General features: G+C 41.9%; 3 protein-coding genes across 3 annotated transcripts; all 3 read left to right on the top strand.

Moving 5' to 3' along the window:
• Nucleotides 1–411: 411 nt before the first annotated feature.
• On the top strand, nt 412–7,502 carry LOC136943431 (uncharacterized). The gene is made up of 10 exons (XM_067236748.1): nt 412–530; nt 1,427–1,731; nt 1,860–2,067; nt 2,166–2,276; nt 2,386–2,513; nt 2,627–2,708; nt 5,943–6,055; nt 6,166–6,353; nt 6,477–6,695; nt 6,866–7,502. Exons 1-10 carry the CDS (start codon nt 423–425, stop codon nt 7,270–7,272), a joined length of 1,869 nt encoding a protein of 622 aa, XP_067092849.1. The 5' UTR covers nt 412–422; the 3' UTR covers nt 7,273–7,502.
• A 5,565-nt stretch (nt 7,503–13,067) lies between these two features.
• LOC136943472 (histone H4) lies at nt 13,068–13,561 on the top strand. Its single transcript, XM_067236810.1, has one exon. The coding sequence runs from the start codon at nt 13,068–13,070 to the stop codon at nt 13,377–13,379; it is 312 nt and encodes a 103-aa protein (XP_067092911.1). The 3' UTR covers nt 13,380–13,561.
• Nucleotides 13,562–14,318: 757 nt separating this feature from the next.
• LOC136943052 (histone H2B-like) lies at nt 14,319–14,853 on the top strand. Its single transcript, XM_067236197.1, has one exon. The coding sequence runs from the start codon at nt 14,334–14,336 to the stop codon at nt 14,706–14,708; it is 375 nt and encodes a 124-aa protein (XP_067092298.1). The 5' UTR covers nt 14,319–14,333; the 3' UTR covers nt 14,709–14,853.
• Nucleotides 14,854–15,874: the final 1,021 nt, after the last annotated feature.

Genomic DNA, 15,874 nt, shown 5'->3' with positions numbered 1-15,874 from the left:
GGGATTCCACCAAGAATTGGACCCGGACCAGGATTTGGGATTACAACCGTATCTGTGAGATGCTGCCCCACCTGGAATGTCGTTTAGCCCTGGTGATTGAGCTTCTTGGGAGGGAGCACTTCATCAGAAACATGCCCCCTGAGACCATGGCCGTAGACTCTGCAAGTGACGACACCTCAGCAACTGCCACCATATGTGTTGGCACCTCTCCCCCCTCTTCACCACAAGGGACTGATGACAGGGACTTGCCCTCTTCTGATCTGGATGAGAGGACAGGAGACCCTTCCTGGCAAGTATCATAAATTGTATACTTGTGTTAAGTTGAAGTAGAATTTATGATCTGGACTACAACTTTTTTTTCAATTCTACAACTCATCATTTAATTCTTCCCCTCTTCTTTTTCCCCCAGTGTGCGTGGTAAAATGCTAAAGGCGGGTCTATATTCAAAGTTTCCTGATAATGCCAGTCTCATTTCAGACTTCAAAACGTACCTCACGGACAGTCTCAGCATCACCAATTCTCAACAGGAGGTAAGATCTATTTACACATACATTTTCAGCAGCGCTTGACATTAACATTTTTGCTCACCAGCCACTGTGGCTAGTGGTTTTCCAAAGTTACTAGCCACTCAGCAATTTCATTAGCAACAATTTTCGTTGAACAGTCTTTTCTTTTTCTTTGTCTCTTCTTCATTGTCGGTTTCATCACGAGACTATTAATACAGTATAATTTGAAATCAAATGAAGAAATACATCTTCAGTGCTTCCCATACCCTCTAACATTTCCCTTAGTTTCAGATAACGTAGGCCTAAGCCAGCCAAACTGAGCCAAAGCTTCTGGTTGCAAAGCAGTTGTATAGTTTTTCACTGCATCATTAATAATTTAGCCAAAAATGGGCTATATTACCAAATGTTCTAGCCTCTCTGGAGTAAATATAAAAAATGTTAGACAAGCTTTCTTCCAAACTTTCTCTGTCACGTGTGTTTGCGCGTCTATGTTGCTAAGTAACGACCACACGGTGGCCGAGACTGTTTAACAAAGGGGAAAACGATACATGCTGGCGGCAGGAAACTTCACTCCGTGTGCCTGCGCCTCGTCCATTAATGTTTACAACGTTAGCAAGACAACTTGGTTGGCGTTGCCTTCTCAGCATGAGAAATACAAGGTGTGGCGTGAGAGGCTTGAGAACCCTGTTTTAGATGTGTTTTGAGAAGACTACAATAAAAAAAAAATATATATAGAGATATATATATATATATAGAATTCCACCCGCCAAAGTGTTTAGTAAGAGTGACTGCTTTACCCGCCACAACCGAATTCTACCCGCATCAAGCCCTGATTTTCAGTCAGAACACCAATTTCAACAATGTTCCATATGTTCAATGATGTTAATGCTAACATTTATTCCTCATTGTGTCTCTCAAAGGCTAACAACGTGTCACGCTTCCTGCGCTATTTGCAGCCCAAGGGGGATGAGCCAAATCTGAACTTCCTCAAGAAGAGCAAAGAGACACAAGATTACTTGACAAGACTACGACTGACAGACATGAGCGCAGCCAACATTCTGCTCTACATCCAGAACATGATACGGTTCGTAGGCTTCCTGAAGATAAAGCTCGATCTGGGAAAGGAAGGCGCAGAGCTCCAGTCCATGTGCCAAGCGTACAAGGACCTGCTGCTGTCACTGAGGAAGCCGGTTGCCAAGGCTTGTTTCCATGCAGTGGTCACCAAGTAAGTACTATTCATTCTGTATTGTCTTATTACCACTGATGTCCTTGTTGTTTACTACTGCAATCCTGAGTGTGGTGTGTTTAATAACCTGTCTCCCGTTTTCTCTATTATTTTCTTGTTTAATCTAGAAACAATCGATTAACCAATGGCATGCGCAGCATTGCAGATTGCCAGGAAATATTGAAGGTTGCAAAGGCAGAATTCCTGAACATCTTCAAGAAATTAATGGATGAATCCGATGTCTCTGAAGGTGATAAAACGTCATTCCGCTATTACTGTGAAACGGTCATGGTGTTGGGTCACTTTCAGCACCCAGGAGCTGTGGAGGGCATGACTGTAAGTTCATCTCTGTTAACAGCTTGAAGGAGTTTGTCCCCTGAATACGCTGTAATGGTTATTTAGAAATGCATTTAAATATTGTCCATGTTTTCCAGGTGAAAGAGTGGAAGAGTAGAAAGCATGTTGGTGGCAGGGCTGTGATTGGCATCCGCCACCACAGAACACAACAGATCGTCACACTTGCCTTGACACTGGAGGAGGAAGCTGTAAATCCTTTAGCAGCCAAATGTGTTTTACCACTGTTGTTTTTAGTATGATACAAATGATATATTACTCACAATGTTTTGCAGTCAAGTTATTGTCTTGTTCACTAAGTGGTTACAGGCGTACTACGATAAAATTCGCCGTGGATACCTCAAGGATAGTTGCAACAAGTTTTTCATTTCATCCCATGGCAAACCTGTTCACAGTGTCACAAACGATGTCTTTCGACTCCATAAAAGGTATGTCCCTACCTACATGCATTTGCTGATGAGTATTTGATATATTTCTTGTATTTCACCCTATTAACAGACACATCACAATTAACGTTTCATGTCAAATGTTCTTACTGCAGCTACAAACTCCAACCTGCCACTAGTAATGAGATCCGAAGGGCTGCCGAGACACAGGCAGCAGCATTTATGGAGAGCCAAAAGGTATGGAATGCCGTTTGATTCAAAATGTAATATATAAATAGGTAAATAAATAGGTAAATACATAAATAAATATGGCTATGAAATAAACCATGAAAAAAAAGATGGCAATTAATATATAAATATTGCATCATATAAACATATAGCTGAATCCATTTACCTAAATACATGTACTTATTTCAAAATTTTGTTTTTCAAAAAACATTTATTTATTTAATGGGACTTCTATTTCCTATTGCCACATGTATTTCTGTGCTGTATTTATTTCCAATCCTACATGCAAATGATAGGGTCGAGGTTATCTTCAGACCAAAGCAACTGCACTAGGTCATAGGCAGACCTTGTGGGGTACATGGAGAAAAACAAGCTGTAGTGCAGATGTTGGCATTAGTGGTGTCAGAGATAGCATGCTGGCCCTATAGCTGTTCTAATTGATCAGCATGGCTTGACATCATTTTGGTACACTGAAGATTTTGTAGAGGTACTTGGGCGGATAAGTGCTCTACAGAACATAGACATCAATGACCAAGTCTTAAATTGTTTGAGACTTATCTAGAACCGCGTTCGTGTGCAAGATGTCCAGGAAGTAACCTCTAGCCAGAGATGGGGACTCGAGTTAGAGACTCGTACTAGAGTCACACTTAAGTCGCATTATCATTGACTTGCGACTTGACTCAACGGACTCTAGATGTAAAGACTCGTGGACAATACGAGTCATTAGAAAATGCATAGGACTACAGAAATCCTCGAAAATTCCTATAGCTTTCTGTCAGTATTTTGCTCTTCGCATTTGCGCCACAGCTGACTGACAGGAGAGAAGAAAATTAGAGCAAGCGAGAGGAGAGAGAGGGCGTGGAATAGGACAAGCAAGCATGGCAGCTCCACACGTGCCTTTTGTCATTTCGTTTGGTTTTACCGATATTCAAAGCACAGGAACGAACAAGCGCAGTATAATATGCAAAACTTGTCACACGAAAATAAAAGATGCAGGATCAACAGCATCAAACTTCATCAGGCATCTTAAAACACACCCCGAGAGGTCAGTTTTCTGTAGTGTAATGTTAGCCAAGTACGTATGGTGGCTATAGCTAAAGTAAACGTGTGCAAGGGCAGGATATCGAGTGATGACTTGGCAATTAGTTAAGACTAACTAGCTATCACATTACATTTACAGTAGGACTTTCATTTGGATTATTAATTCATAGACTACAGCACTCTAGTGGAGCTCACTTTGGAGAAGATTTGTTGGCTTCAAATACTTAAAATCGGTAATAATATGCTGTAGTGGTAATAATATGCTGTAGTGGTAATATGTAATTATGGTTGAGACTTGTGACTTGGCTCAGACTCGTGGTCAGCAGAAGAAACAAAAATAACAGGCAATTTACACAAACGTTGAATTGGCTCTTACAATCTAGATTAAAATGGCTCATTTGAATTCTGCCGAAGGCATTCAGAATATGTGTGCTACCCAAATAATGACTAAAAGTAAGTCTTTGAGAACGGGTTTCTCAAACCAGATGGCACATTAGACCAGGGGCTCATCTCCTGTTTCCAAAATGCATCACAAACTGCTGGAGAAAGCTGTTCTACTATGATAATTGGTGATGAAAATAAATTATGTTCAATAAGATATACTTGTGTTTATTAACTGTTTATTAGATTAGTTAGCTTGGCTGATAGAGCTGTGCTGACGGGCTTGCCTCGTTTGCACTCAAACAGTAGTTTGACGACGACTCTTCCCCTGCGCTACATCAGTGCTTGGCCCGGCATCCTCCGCATTAGCTAAGGGATGCTTTGCGTTTAGGTGGTATTTGAGACTGGAAGAACTCCTACAGTAAACTAATTCCACATAGCTCAAGGTGCAAACAACCTCAGTCTTGTCGAGGTTTCCATTGGGAAGCTTCTTAAAAAATACATTTTCCCTGAAGCAAACCAGGCGGCTTCATAGCTACATCCATGTTAGCACGTTACGTTTGATGTGGTAATTTCATACACAAGGCATACACACAGGTTCGAAGACTCGTTCTCGCCCCCTACAGTGCAATTCGGCTAGGTATACATCCGCGCTAAAATATCAAGGTGAAACTCATCATAGTTTGCGTAGTATAGACCCAGCTCCCAACCAAACTCTGAGAATAGATTAACGGCAATATTTTTTTTATCGCCCAGTAAGAGTCTCACGTTAACGCAGCACGTTAATGCCGATTACGGCCCACCACTAGTGTATATACACAATATACACAGTTCCAAGTTTAATTGGGTGAAGGCGAGCATGGTTTGAATGACAGCACTCCAATGCAACCGGTTCTGCAAACGTACCCCATGCGCATTTTCAGCCAAGGTCCTTGGGCATTCAACCAAAGTTGTTATCGCTCTCGAACTTGGTTAGAGTACTCAGCCAAGCTAGATGCATGTTTCTGCTTCCCCTGTTGAATGTTAACAACGCCTGGCTCCGCGCCTGATTAACACTCGGATTTATAAGCAGTCTCAAAAATGGTATCAATATAATACACAATACGATTCATTTCCATAATCATGATACCCCCCAGAAATGTTCACTGCACCCCCAGTCAAAGCAGGCTGCATCTGGCCCTGGATGAAAGGCAGTTTCAAGAGAGATGGGAAAGCGAATACATTGTGCTTCAAGGAGAAAAAAAAAAAATGTATTTTGTGTTAAATGAGGCGATGTCGGTCGTTAGAGTACAATCTCCGTTGGCATTTTGACACCAAACACAGAGATAAATATGCCACATGTAGCCTCCAAGAAAAACTGCAGATTGTCCAAGAATTTAAAGGCGGACTGCAATCGCAGCAGAATATGTTCACAAAAGCTACAGCTAGAAACAATGTTTTTACATCGTAGTTACAACTGTCCTTTTGAGGGCAACCATAATGCTGATGTGGCCCTCGGTTAAAATGACTTTGACACCCCTGGTCTAATCCGTGAGCTTGATCAACTCGCATTGACGAGCAGTGGATTAACGATAATACTTGTGTTTTTGCTCTAGTGGGACTTCAATGGTCATCAATGTCTATGTTCTGTTCACTTTTAAATTAGTCCATGTTTTTATTTATTTATGTAAATGAATTCAGCTATATATGTATATGATGCTATATTTATATATGCTATATTTATTGTCATTTTTTTTCACGGTTTATTTGATAGCCATATTTATTTATGCATTTACTTACCTATTTATTTAATTTTGAATCAAATTGGCGTTCCATAAAAAGGAGGGTGTGGCACATCACATGGCCCATAACAGTTTTCTGGCCAACCAGCATTATCGAATGCGATTGCCAAAGGTTATATTGGCCAGAGCTCTAACGCTGGAATCCTTGATTGAGTAAGCATCTTCATTTTACACAAAACAACACGTTAATTAAATCTCACAATTGTGTACCAAGTTGTCTTCATTTGTCTCATTTTAATCCTTATTTTCTTTAATCTTTAAAGCACTTCAGAGACCTGCCCTCCACCAAGTAAGGACGACCAGCCTTCCGAGCCTACCGAAAAATACTTTTCTACCTTCATCACCACATTCCCAGTTTCCACAGAAGGCCAGCCACCAGGAAAAAGGAAGAGGGTCGCTGCAGGGTTCCCAGAATCCTCCCAGTATCTCCAGAGACGGGAACATCTGCTGTGTAAGTACTCCAATCCATAATCCATAACAGTGATTACCAAATCAATACATTACTTACACATGGCAATTTATTTAGTGTGATAAATGACTAGCATGACTGATGTTATTTTATTATTTCTATCAGCAAAATACATCCATCAGAAACCATCAGTCAGGAAATTGGATAGGCAGATTAAGAAGCAGGGGTGGACAGCCAACCATCCAACTCCAGAAGAGATCCGGCAGATGTGGAAACCAGCCTCCAAACTGTCCATTGAGGGTGATGCTCACACCTACAAGAAAACAATTCAGCAGAATTGGAAAGGCCTGGTCATCCAAGACTTTGGTGGAGAGAAAGGGTTAAGTAAGAAAACCTTTCATTTTTCTTGTAAGGGGATGAATATGAACACTTAAATTATCCTTTTATCATGTTGGGCTCCACCCATAAGAAAAACGTATTGAAATGTTTGCCAACTGTAATATCTATAAAAATATTTTGATCTAACTCAAAATGTTATCTTCTCTTTATTACAGGAGTGGTTACAACTAAGCCTTTTGCCGAAGGTGCAATTGTCTGTGATTACCATGGAATCATCACCACAGCTGCTGAAGGGAGACAAATGATGAGCCACAACTCAGAAGAAGACATGCGTGGCCTGTTTTTCTTCAGAGCTGGGCAGATGGAACTCTGCATTGATGGCCACAGTCCATGTGAGTGTCACGGAGCCGACACTTTTGGAAGAAGGATCAAGCATTCTTCGAAAAAGAGCAACCTGAAGCCACTTCACTGCGTCTTCAACACAGGAGAAGGTGAAAAGCAAGCCATCCTCTTCAAGTCTGTGAAGGACATTGACACAAACACTGAACTTTCTTTTGACCACGGTGCCAAGAGGAAGTTCTTCCGAGGAGAGGGCCTGGACCTGAAATGGCTGGATGAGTAGAATAGTCATGTCGATGACAGGACTTAACATCTTGTTGTTACAACATCAACAGTCCCAGTGTGTATCCCAGTACTGAATACCTGCTGGAACTAACAATGCATGTACATGTATGTAAATAGTTGTTAATTGCATTCATTTTTTAACTCATAAAAAAAGGTTGTGCATTAATTATTTTTTAAATGCTTTATTGAAAATGACACATGCACACTTATGTTAATAGTTGCATACATTTTGTACTCCTATATTTCTTTCTTGATTTTATTTTGTTGTGAATAATTGCTTTTGAAAATTCAATTTAAAATGACCTCAGCTTGAGCATGTGAGTAGGTCTTATCTGTACACCAGGCCCAGCTGAACACAAAAAAACAAGGCCAAACGAGTGACATGTTCACTCTCACTGAGAACATGTCAGCTCAAAAGGGTCAATTAGGCCCCCAGACTCTCAGCTCACATTGCCCTGACACACTTCCAGGAGGGAAGGGAAAATACCTGTAGAGGCTTATGTCAATAGTTTTTTTGTGGACAGTAGTAAGTCTCTTTTTGATGCAGTTGTGTTTTATTGGTGAGACTAAACAATAACAAATTAACTTCAGTTAATTTTACTTTCTGGCAGGGTCACAGACAGAGGTCTAATCTAGCACAAAGGCCCCTACCTGAAATACTACCAACGTGAGATCATAACCAGTCGTAGGAATTTGTACGTTAAGTAATTTCACAGTACCGTACTTTTAGGACTATAAATTGCTCCAGAGTACAAGTCGCATGGAAAGGGAAAAAAACATAAATCGCACTGGACTATAAATCGCATTTATTTAGAAATGTATTTCACAAATTCCAAGACCAAGAACAGACATTTAATCTGGAAAGGAATTAGCATTTCGTGGGAACGAATTTGTATTTTGTGGGAACAAATAAATTTTTTTCTTCCGGATGTCATGTCTGGGGCTCTTAATATCAGATGCTATTTTCAACACAAAATCCTTAAAATTCGTCATTCAAACCGTATAGTAACGAACGCAAACCAACATTCTTGCTCCACAACATCGCATTCTGAGGAAATATACCCCAGCTATGATTACCAAAGGAAATATATTTTGTGTAGCAGGTTCAAAGTATTTCACATGGCTCTTCAAAGGCATGCGATGTTAACGCATTTAGCCTACGCGTAGGGTGGGTTACTCAGGTCGAAAACAACAGCCTTCTGATCCAGAATAGGCTAAAAACTATGTATCAACATCAAAAGAAATGTTCTCGCCATCAAATCCTTTTTTAAGATAGGAAATATTACTCTTATTGTTTAAGTCAATGAAATAAATGAAAAAATAAAACATAACAATCCCCCAGCTACCATGGACTATTCTGTTTTCAGACCAGTTCAACCCATACATACACATGTATTGGTATTAAATGTATGCTATTAAATGTACATAATGATGGGGTAGAAGGGAATAAACGTATGCGGGGGGGAGAGCATTTCATGGCAGGCCTTGTTTTCCATTTGATGTAAATGCAACTGCCCTGCTAACACTGACTAGGAAAGTGTCACATGCCTGAAACTTACTGTGGTTACTCATACTAGTCCCCTCAGTGTACAGTAAGAATCATTTGATGCTGGGATATACAGCACAGACAATAGAGGGGGGTGCATTTCATGACAGGCTTGTTGTATTCCTTCTTGCCATGACATGCACCCCCTGCTAACTCTGACTAGGAAAGTGTCACATGCCTGAAACCATGCCCATCCTGAGAGGAAAGACTGCCTCCCATCAACACAGTCTCAGGTAGACAGTCGCTGCACCAGTTGGCAAATAGCAGACAGCACATCCATTGATGTGAATGTAATACACGTGCAACTGTGTAATACTATACATTAATTACGCACGCACATAGTTGTCATATCTCTATCTATATATATATATATATATTTATTTTTTTGTTGATAAGGATTGTTCAGAGGAGAAGGACATATGTTTTCCAGTGTACTTGTACTTGGCCAATAAACTAAAATGTGAACTAGAGTTTTTAATATATTTGATGTTTGCAGGTTTTGACTGTGTCCAGACCTCTAAGCATGCCAGAGGCAGTGTGTTTGCCAACCAGCCCCACCTCAGGAGCTAACAGAACAGGATAATTACATGTCCTATCTGACATAACAGGTACTAATGTGTTTTTAGATGTAGGGGCATTTATTAGGGGTGGAACAATATATCGCAATACAAAAATGGTACAATATGTATCGTAGAGTTATGGAATATTTTTACAATATGACATCCGTTTGATCCTATTGGTTGAGCTACCAGCGTGCGACCTACTTGCATGCATTCATTGCAGTCACAGAAATTGCTTGAACTGAGTTAACTAAATTGTATGTACAACAAAGGAAATTATTGAAAATGTTCATTGAAATTCAGTTTCATTTTAAACAAAAATCGACATATTGTGATACGTATTGTATCGTACACCTAGTATTGTGATACGTATTGTATCGTACACCCAGTATTTACTAGTTGTTGTATAACAAACTGTTTAATCCCTTGGGCCCTGCTCAGATTGAGGAGAAGCGCTTTAAGGAGGCAGAGGAGAGGGAAAAGATACGTCTGGAGGAGGAGAAGCAGGAGAGGAGGTTGGCGGGGCAGAGAGCTTGAATCCAGAGAGAGTACAATGAGGAGCAGGAGAGGATGAAATGCCGGGAGATAGAGGTCAGCTGGGCACTGATTGACTAAGATGGATTTGGCAGAAATGACCCGTTACTGTTAATTAGGGATGCACCGATACAATTTGTTAAGGACCGAGTGCGAGTACCAATATTTTGTTTCTGGTACTCGCCGATACCGATACCTATATATTTATTACTTTTTTTTTCTTTTCTCTTTTGTGATGTGGCTGTTTCCCAAGCACAACACAGTGAGACTAATGAATGTAGGACAGCTTCTTTATTATGACTCGAATGAAAAAAAAAAATATGTTTATTTGCTTATTGTAATGACTTCACAAGCATTTTCTAGTGTTGCAATGTTTTATGTGCTTTGTTTCCTGTTTGCCCAGTGATATGGTATTTGTTTCCTGTTTGCCCAGTGATATGGTATTTGTTTCCTGTTTGCCCAGTGATATGGTATTTGTTTCCTGTTTGCCCAGTGATATGGTATTTGTTTCCTGTTTGCCCAGTGATATGGTATTTGCTTTGATTGTTGAAATGACTGTGCAACACGCTGCTGCTAGGTGAAGTAGCTGCTAAATTGGATAAACTGCGTGCACTCCTCACGTGATATATATACGGTTCTTTAGTAAACCAATAAATTCTGTGTTTGTGTAACATACATGGCGAATAAACCAAATTCTGATTCTGATCATCACACGGGTATCCAAGGGGGGACACCAGCAGTTAGAGGATATACTTACAATCAGTATCATCATCATCATTAACTTATTCTCTGTTGGAAACCCAAGCACATGACAGTCCAGTTGACTCCATTCTTCTTTGTGTGAGTAAGATGCGTATGTCTCCTGTGAACCCACCTGTTGTGCTGCTATGGTACCTCAGAGCTGGCAGTCTCCTGATCCAGTTGTGGAGCTCACACTCCCAAAGATTTTTTGTGTCGTGTGAGGTTTTCGTTTGGTGGTTTGTTTGGTCCTTCTGTGTGTATATATGATTAGTTTGGTCCTTCTGTTTGTATATATGGTAAGTTTCTGGTAATATCTAGTTGCTCCCTTTGTCAGTCCTTGTTGCGTCGTTGCGTCTTTACGTGTCAGTATGCTTTTAGTGTTGATCCTGTATGGCCTCTCCCTGCTTTTGGGTTCACCTTCTTCAACCACACCTTGACAGGATGTCGTCATCTGGAAGCCTCCCTGTCCTAAACCTGAAGAGATTTAGCCTCTCATACTTAATGATCAAACTCTGTACCAGTATTCCCTAAACCTCGCTCCAGTTGAAAGAAACTTGTATTATTATCATCAATTCTCTCAGCATTTCAAATATGGATAGATATCTGAAATTACTTTGTGCAATTTGGTGTTGTTGGCCAGCCTCGTCCTCTCTCTGGAAGACAGTGGGGGGGCTTCTGTTGAGGGGGACGGGTCACTGGGTGGGCGTCGCCCATGGGGTTTGGGCAGGGAATACACACATGCACCACATACACACACACACACCAGCATGAGAAAAACTGTCCTGTGGGACACGTGCACAGACCCTACCATAGTCACCTTCTGTCATTACAGTAGTGGAGGGTGTTACCTGTCACTCATGAGAGAGTCCAGCTCCTCCCACTCTGAGAGCATCAACTGTCCCTTCACACGTTTCTGTTCGCTGCGCAGCTTTCTACTGATCTCAGCTAACTGACAGAGCACTCTTCTCTTGTCCTCTGGTAGGCAGCCTGACACACATGCACACACACCAGTTACTACTAATCTAATATGTTTTGTTTCTGGCTATATGGAACATTTTGTATGTGTGTGTTACACTGTATATTACAATACAACATAGAAAAGGTCATTTCTACCAAATCCATCTTAGTCAATCAGTGCCCAGCTGACCTGTGTCTGGGACTGGAGCCCTGAAAGAGAACCCTCCTAAAAGGTGTGTGTGGGGGAGAGAAACATCAGTTGATACCTGTTTTCAGACCATGCTCTCCATACTACATTTATGGTTTATACAAGTGAGTAACTTACAGACAGGGGGGCGGTGGAGCGTTTGCTGTCCATGCTGGGTGGACTGGGGGGCCCTGTGTCTCTCCTGGAGGGTAGGGATGGGGGGCCCTGTGTCTCTCCTGGAGGGTGGGGATGGGGGGCCCTGTGTCTCTCCTGGAGGGTGGACTGGGGGGCCCTGTGTCTCTCCTGGAGGGTGGGGATGGAGGGGGGGCAGATCTCCCTGCGCACCTGCAGATAGACAGCATGATGGGATCATACTAACATTTCTTTCGGTTCAAATCTTTTTAAAGATTCTCTCTGGATACAAGCACTCTGCTCCGCCAGCCTCTTCTCCTCCTTCTCCTCCTCCAGACGTATCTTGTCCCTCTCCTCTGCCTCCTTAAGGCGCTTCTCCTCAATCTGAGCAGGGCCCAAGGGATAAACAGTTTTTTTATACAACAACATGTACCTGTCAGTGTGTGTGTTGGACTACGCAATATCCTTCAAATTAAAGGCTTTAGTTGCAAGATGCACCTACAGACGCCAGAGGCCAGGTTCTTGAATTTTGATGGAAAAAGAGGTATGTATAAACGCCCCAACATCTAAACACGCAGCAGTACCTGTTGTTTCAGGGAGGACGTATACTTATCCTGTTCTGTTAACTGCTGAGGTTGGGCTGGTTGGCAAACACAATTCCTCTGGAATGCTTAGAATGCTTGGTGGAGGTGCCTGAAGCAGAAAGAGAAGAGCTGGAGCAGAGGGAGGACGGGAGAGTGACTAGAGTGATTATCATCAACAATGAAGAGTTGTAGAAAAGTTTTAAAGCGATATATAAAAATCGAGTTCCTCCATCGCCAGAAATCGATCAAATGACGATTATGAGCCTGTTTTAGCTATCTAGTCTGAAGTGTCTCAGCCAGGTGCTTATCAGATGTCAAATATATAATAATATGAACAAGGACGTCTACATATCTCTGATAAAAGAATACAACGTAAAATATAAATGTGGACTATAGCCTATTATTTCCCCTCTCTGACTTAAGTTCCCTCCCATTGCAACGCCCTCGAAGTACAGAACTGGCCTCCTTCACGTCCGCTTACTCAAAATAAAGATCCCGGCGCTGTGCAAGCGGAACTATTCACACTTCTGTTAGCTACGTAACGGTATCATAATGTCAGGAAGAGGCAAAGGAGGTAAAGGACTCGGAAAAGGAGGCGCCAAGCGTCATCGGAAGGTTCTCCGTGATAATATCCAGGGCATCACCAAGCCCGCCATCCGCCGCCTGGCTCGCCGAGGTGGCGTGAAACGTATATCAGGCTTGATATACGAAGAGACACGCGGTGTGCTGAAGGTGTTCTTGGAGAACGTCATCCGTGATGCCGTGACCTACACCGAGCACGCCAAAAGGAAGACCGTGACCGCCATGGACGTGGTCTACGCTCTCAAGCGCCAGGGACGTACTCTGTACGGTTTCGGTGGTTAAATCAACATCAAATAAACTAATCGAGGTTCAACACAAAGGCTCTTTTAAGGGCCACCCACATGTTACGCATCAGAGACTTTATTTCCATATTCCGGGTATTGGGTGTCTAAATTGAGTGGAGCCTTGTGAAACGAGTTGTATATCATCTATTTATCCTAGGTGAATAAAACACAATGAACAATACTGAGTTTAGTTTCGTCCCCCAGATTTAGGCGCATTTGAACTGTTTCAATACCAGTCTAGGCTAGAAAATCAATGTATCGCTAATAAAGCATCGGTTATAATGACAATTACTGAAAGTTTCGTTCAAATTCTATCATGGCGTATCCGAATCATTTGAACCAATGGTATTGTAAAGGCGTTCATTATTCAGGCCTCAACTGTTTGCAGGCTACTTGGGCTATGGCATCTATAAATGAGTTGTATTAGCTGAACAGGGCGAGAGAGCGTTTGACCGAGATGTATCGGTCTGTACTTTGCGTGCCTTTAGATATGAGCATCTGCTCAATGAATGCCTTATTAAAACGTGTTGTAGATAACATTGACCCAGCCCTGGATGCATGGGGGTTTCGCGTGGTACTGCAACAAAACGAAGCTTCTGACGTCAATATTCACGTGTTTCTGGTTAAACTAGGCGGTAAACTGCCCAGGGAGTTGGGCTTAATTTCCGAGCTTGATTCTTTGAAGTTTAAAAGGTACATTGAAGTCTAAAAATGTTTCGAATATTTCCTTTAAGTAATCATGACTGTCAGTTTATGATTACTGAAGGGTAAGGGGGTCGGTACATCCCATGCATACGCAGTAGATTTCAGAACAGCTTGCAAAAGTCACTTCTCAGCTGTGTGCAGCGACTAGCAGGAGGCGTGCCTCAAAATTTGCATGTCTCCCGCTACATATACCCGGTAACCTGCCCCTTTACTCATCATTCGTGTCTGAGAAGCAACGATATTGACAATGCCTGAGCCAGCAAAGACCGCGCCCAAGAAGGGCTCCAAGAAAGCCGTTTCCAAGACCGCCGTGAAGGGCGGCAAGAAGCGCAGAAAGTCCAGGAAGGAGAGCTACGCCATCTACGTGTACAAGGTACTGAAGCAGGTCCACCCCGACACCGGCATCTCCTCCAAGGCCATGGGAATCATGAATTCATTCGTCAACGATATTTTCGAGCGTATCGCCGGAGAGTCGTCTCGCCTGGCTCATTACAACAAGCGATCAACCATCACTTCCAGGGAGATCCAGACCGCTGTCCGCCTTCTGCTCCCCGGTGAGCTGGCCAAGCACGCCGTGTCCGAGGGCACTAAGGCAGTAACCAAGTATACCAGCTCCAAGTAAACGGGCGTCCCTTCAAATTCACCACAAAGGCTCTTTTAAGAGCCACCCACTTGTGTCTTACTATTGAGAAAAATCCATTGCACTTGTTTGACTGTATGGCGTGTTTCAACATGAAGCATAAACATGTTTGTGAACCGGGACAGGTTTATTCCTCTGTACAGCCCAAATTGTATATTCTTACCTGTAACCATCTTTAAACATATCATTGCTTAAAAAAATCATGATGGTGGATCACGCCTGAGACGTTTTTACCCAAAGCCACGTACAAATGGAACTTGTGAATAGTAGGCTGCTGCACAATCCCAAGTATCGTTTTACGGTATTGCCGTAGCCAGTCAAGGAACAGGCTGTATTTACTCATCTCAGCTACCAGGCGCGGTGAAAAAACGGAACAAATACCACAGTGAAAACGATGTCTAAATAGCTTAAGCACCGCAAAACAACATCTCGATAACTATGTATGATGAGCACAAATACTATACTACAGTGCAATACTAAGTTCTAGATGTTAAATAACAATCACACCTTCCTGCACAAACCACTGGAGGAGTGCTCTCAACAGTTGAAGAGGAAAGTGAACTGAGGATGACTCAGAAATTATCATTAAAAGTTTTGTTCATGTAAATACAGTTCTAAACGGCTTTTAATGTCATGTTACATGTTTCTTATTTTATGCATCACATTTTAGTAATATGTTTAGTGTTGTGAAACATATTTACAAGATTTACAGTTTGTGCATGCAGAAGTCCAAAAAATGTGTTTACATATTCGTCTTCCAAAAGCGTCACATTCGGTCTACTGCAGCCCTGAGTAAACTGACAATGGTCCAATTTGAATGTGTATGCGTGAGGCAATCTTTCTTTCATATAGTCGGTGTCCCAATTTTAGTATGCAGGTTGGGTGTATATCCCTACAAGACGAAGCTATACCAGTCACTTCGACGAGCTCCGGTGCGTTGAGTGCCTAATTATTGTGATTACCTTCGTTAATGATTGAAGGTATTTTCTGTATTGATTTGTTTCATTATTAAAATGTAGTAATTATCTTACTATTTAGATAATACGCTTTGACTACGGCTAAGCGAGTGAGCGACTTGTGCGCTTTGTCAACACGAGCGGATTGTTTGATCATCTCGGGTGATCGAACAAGAGCAGTGTTGCGTCCTA

This window comes from Osmerus mordax, chromosome 5 (genome assembly GCF_038355195.1).
Source record: "Osmerus mordax isolate fOsmMor3 chromosome 5, fOsmMor3.pri, whole genome shotgun sequence".
NCBI lineage: Eukaryota > Metazoa > Chordata > Actinopteri > Osmeriformes > Osmeridae > Osmerus > Osmerus mordax.
Note: the sequence above shows the minus strand (reverse complement) of the source record. Positions and strands in the feature narration are given on the sequence as shown.

Coding starts and splice junctions, on each gene's coding strand:
- LOC136943431 (XM_067236748.1), top strand. CDS start 423: ATGCTAAAGGCGGGTCTATATTCAAAGTTTCCTGATAATGCCAGTCTC. Junction 2,709..5,942: donor CATTTATGGAGAGCCAAAAG/GTATGGAATGCC, acceptor TTCCATAAAAAG/GAGGGTGTGGCACATCACAT. Junction 6,696..6,865: donor TGGTGGAGAGAAAGGGTTAA/GTAAGAAAACCT, acceptor TCTTTATTACAG/GAGTGGTTACAACTAAGCCT.
- LOC136943472 (XM_067236810.1), top strand. CDS start 13,068: ATGTCAGGAAGAGGCAAAGGAGGTAAAGGACTCGGAAAAGGAGGCGCC.
- LOC136943052 (XM_067236197.1), top strand. CDS start 14,334: ATGCCTGAGCCAGCAAAGACCGCGCCCAAGAAGGGCTCCAAGAAAGCC.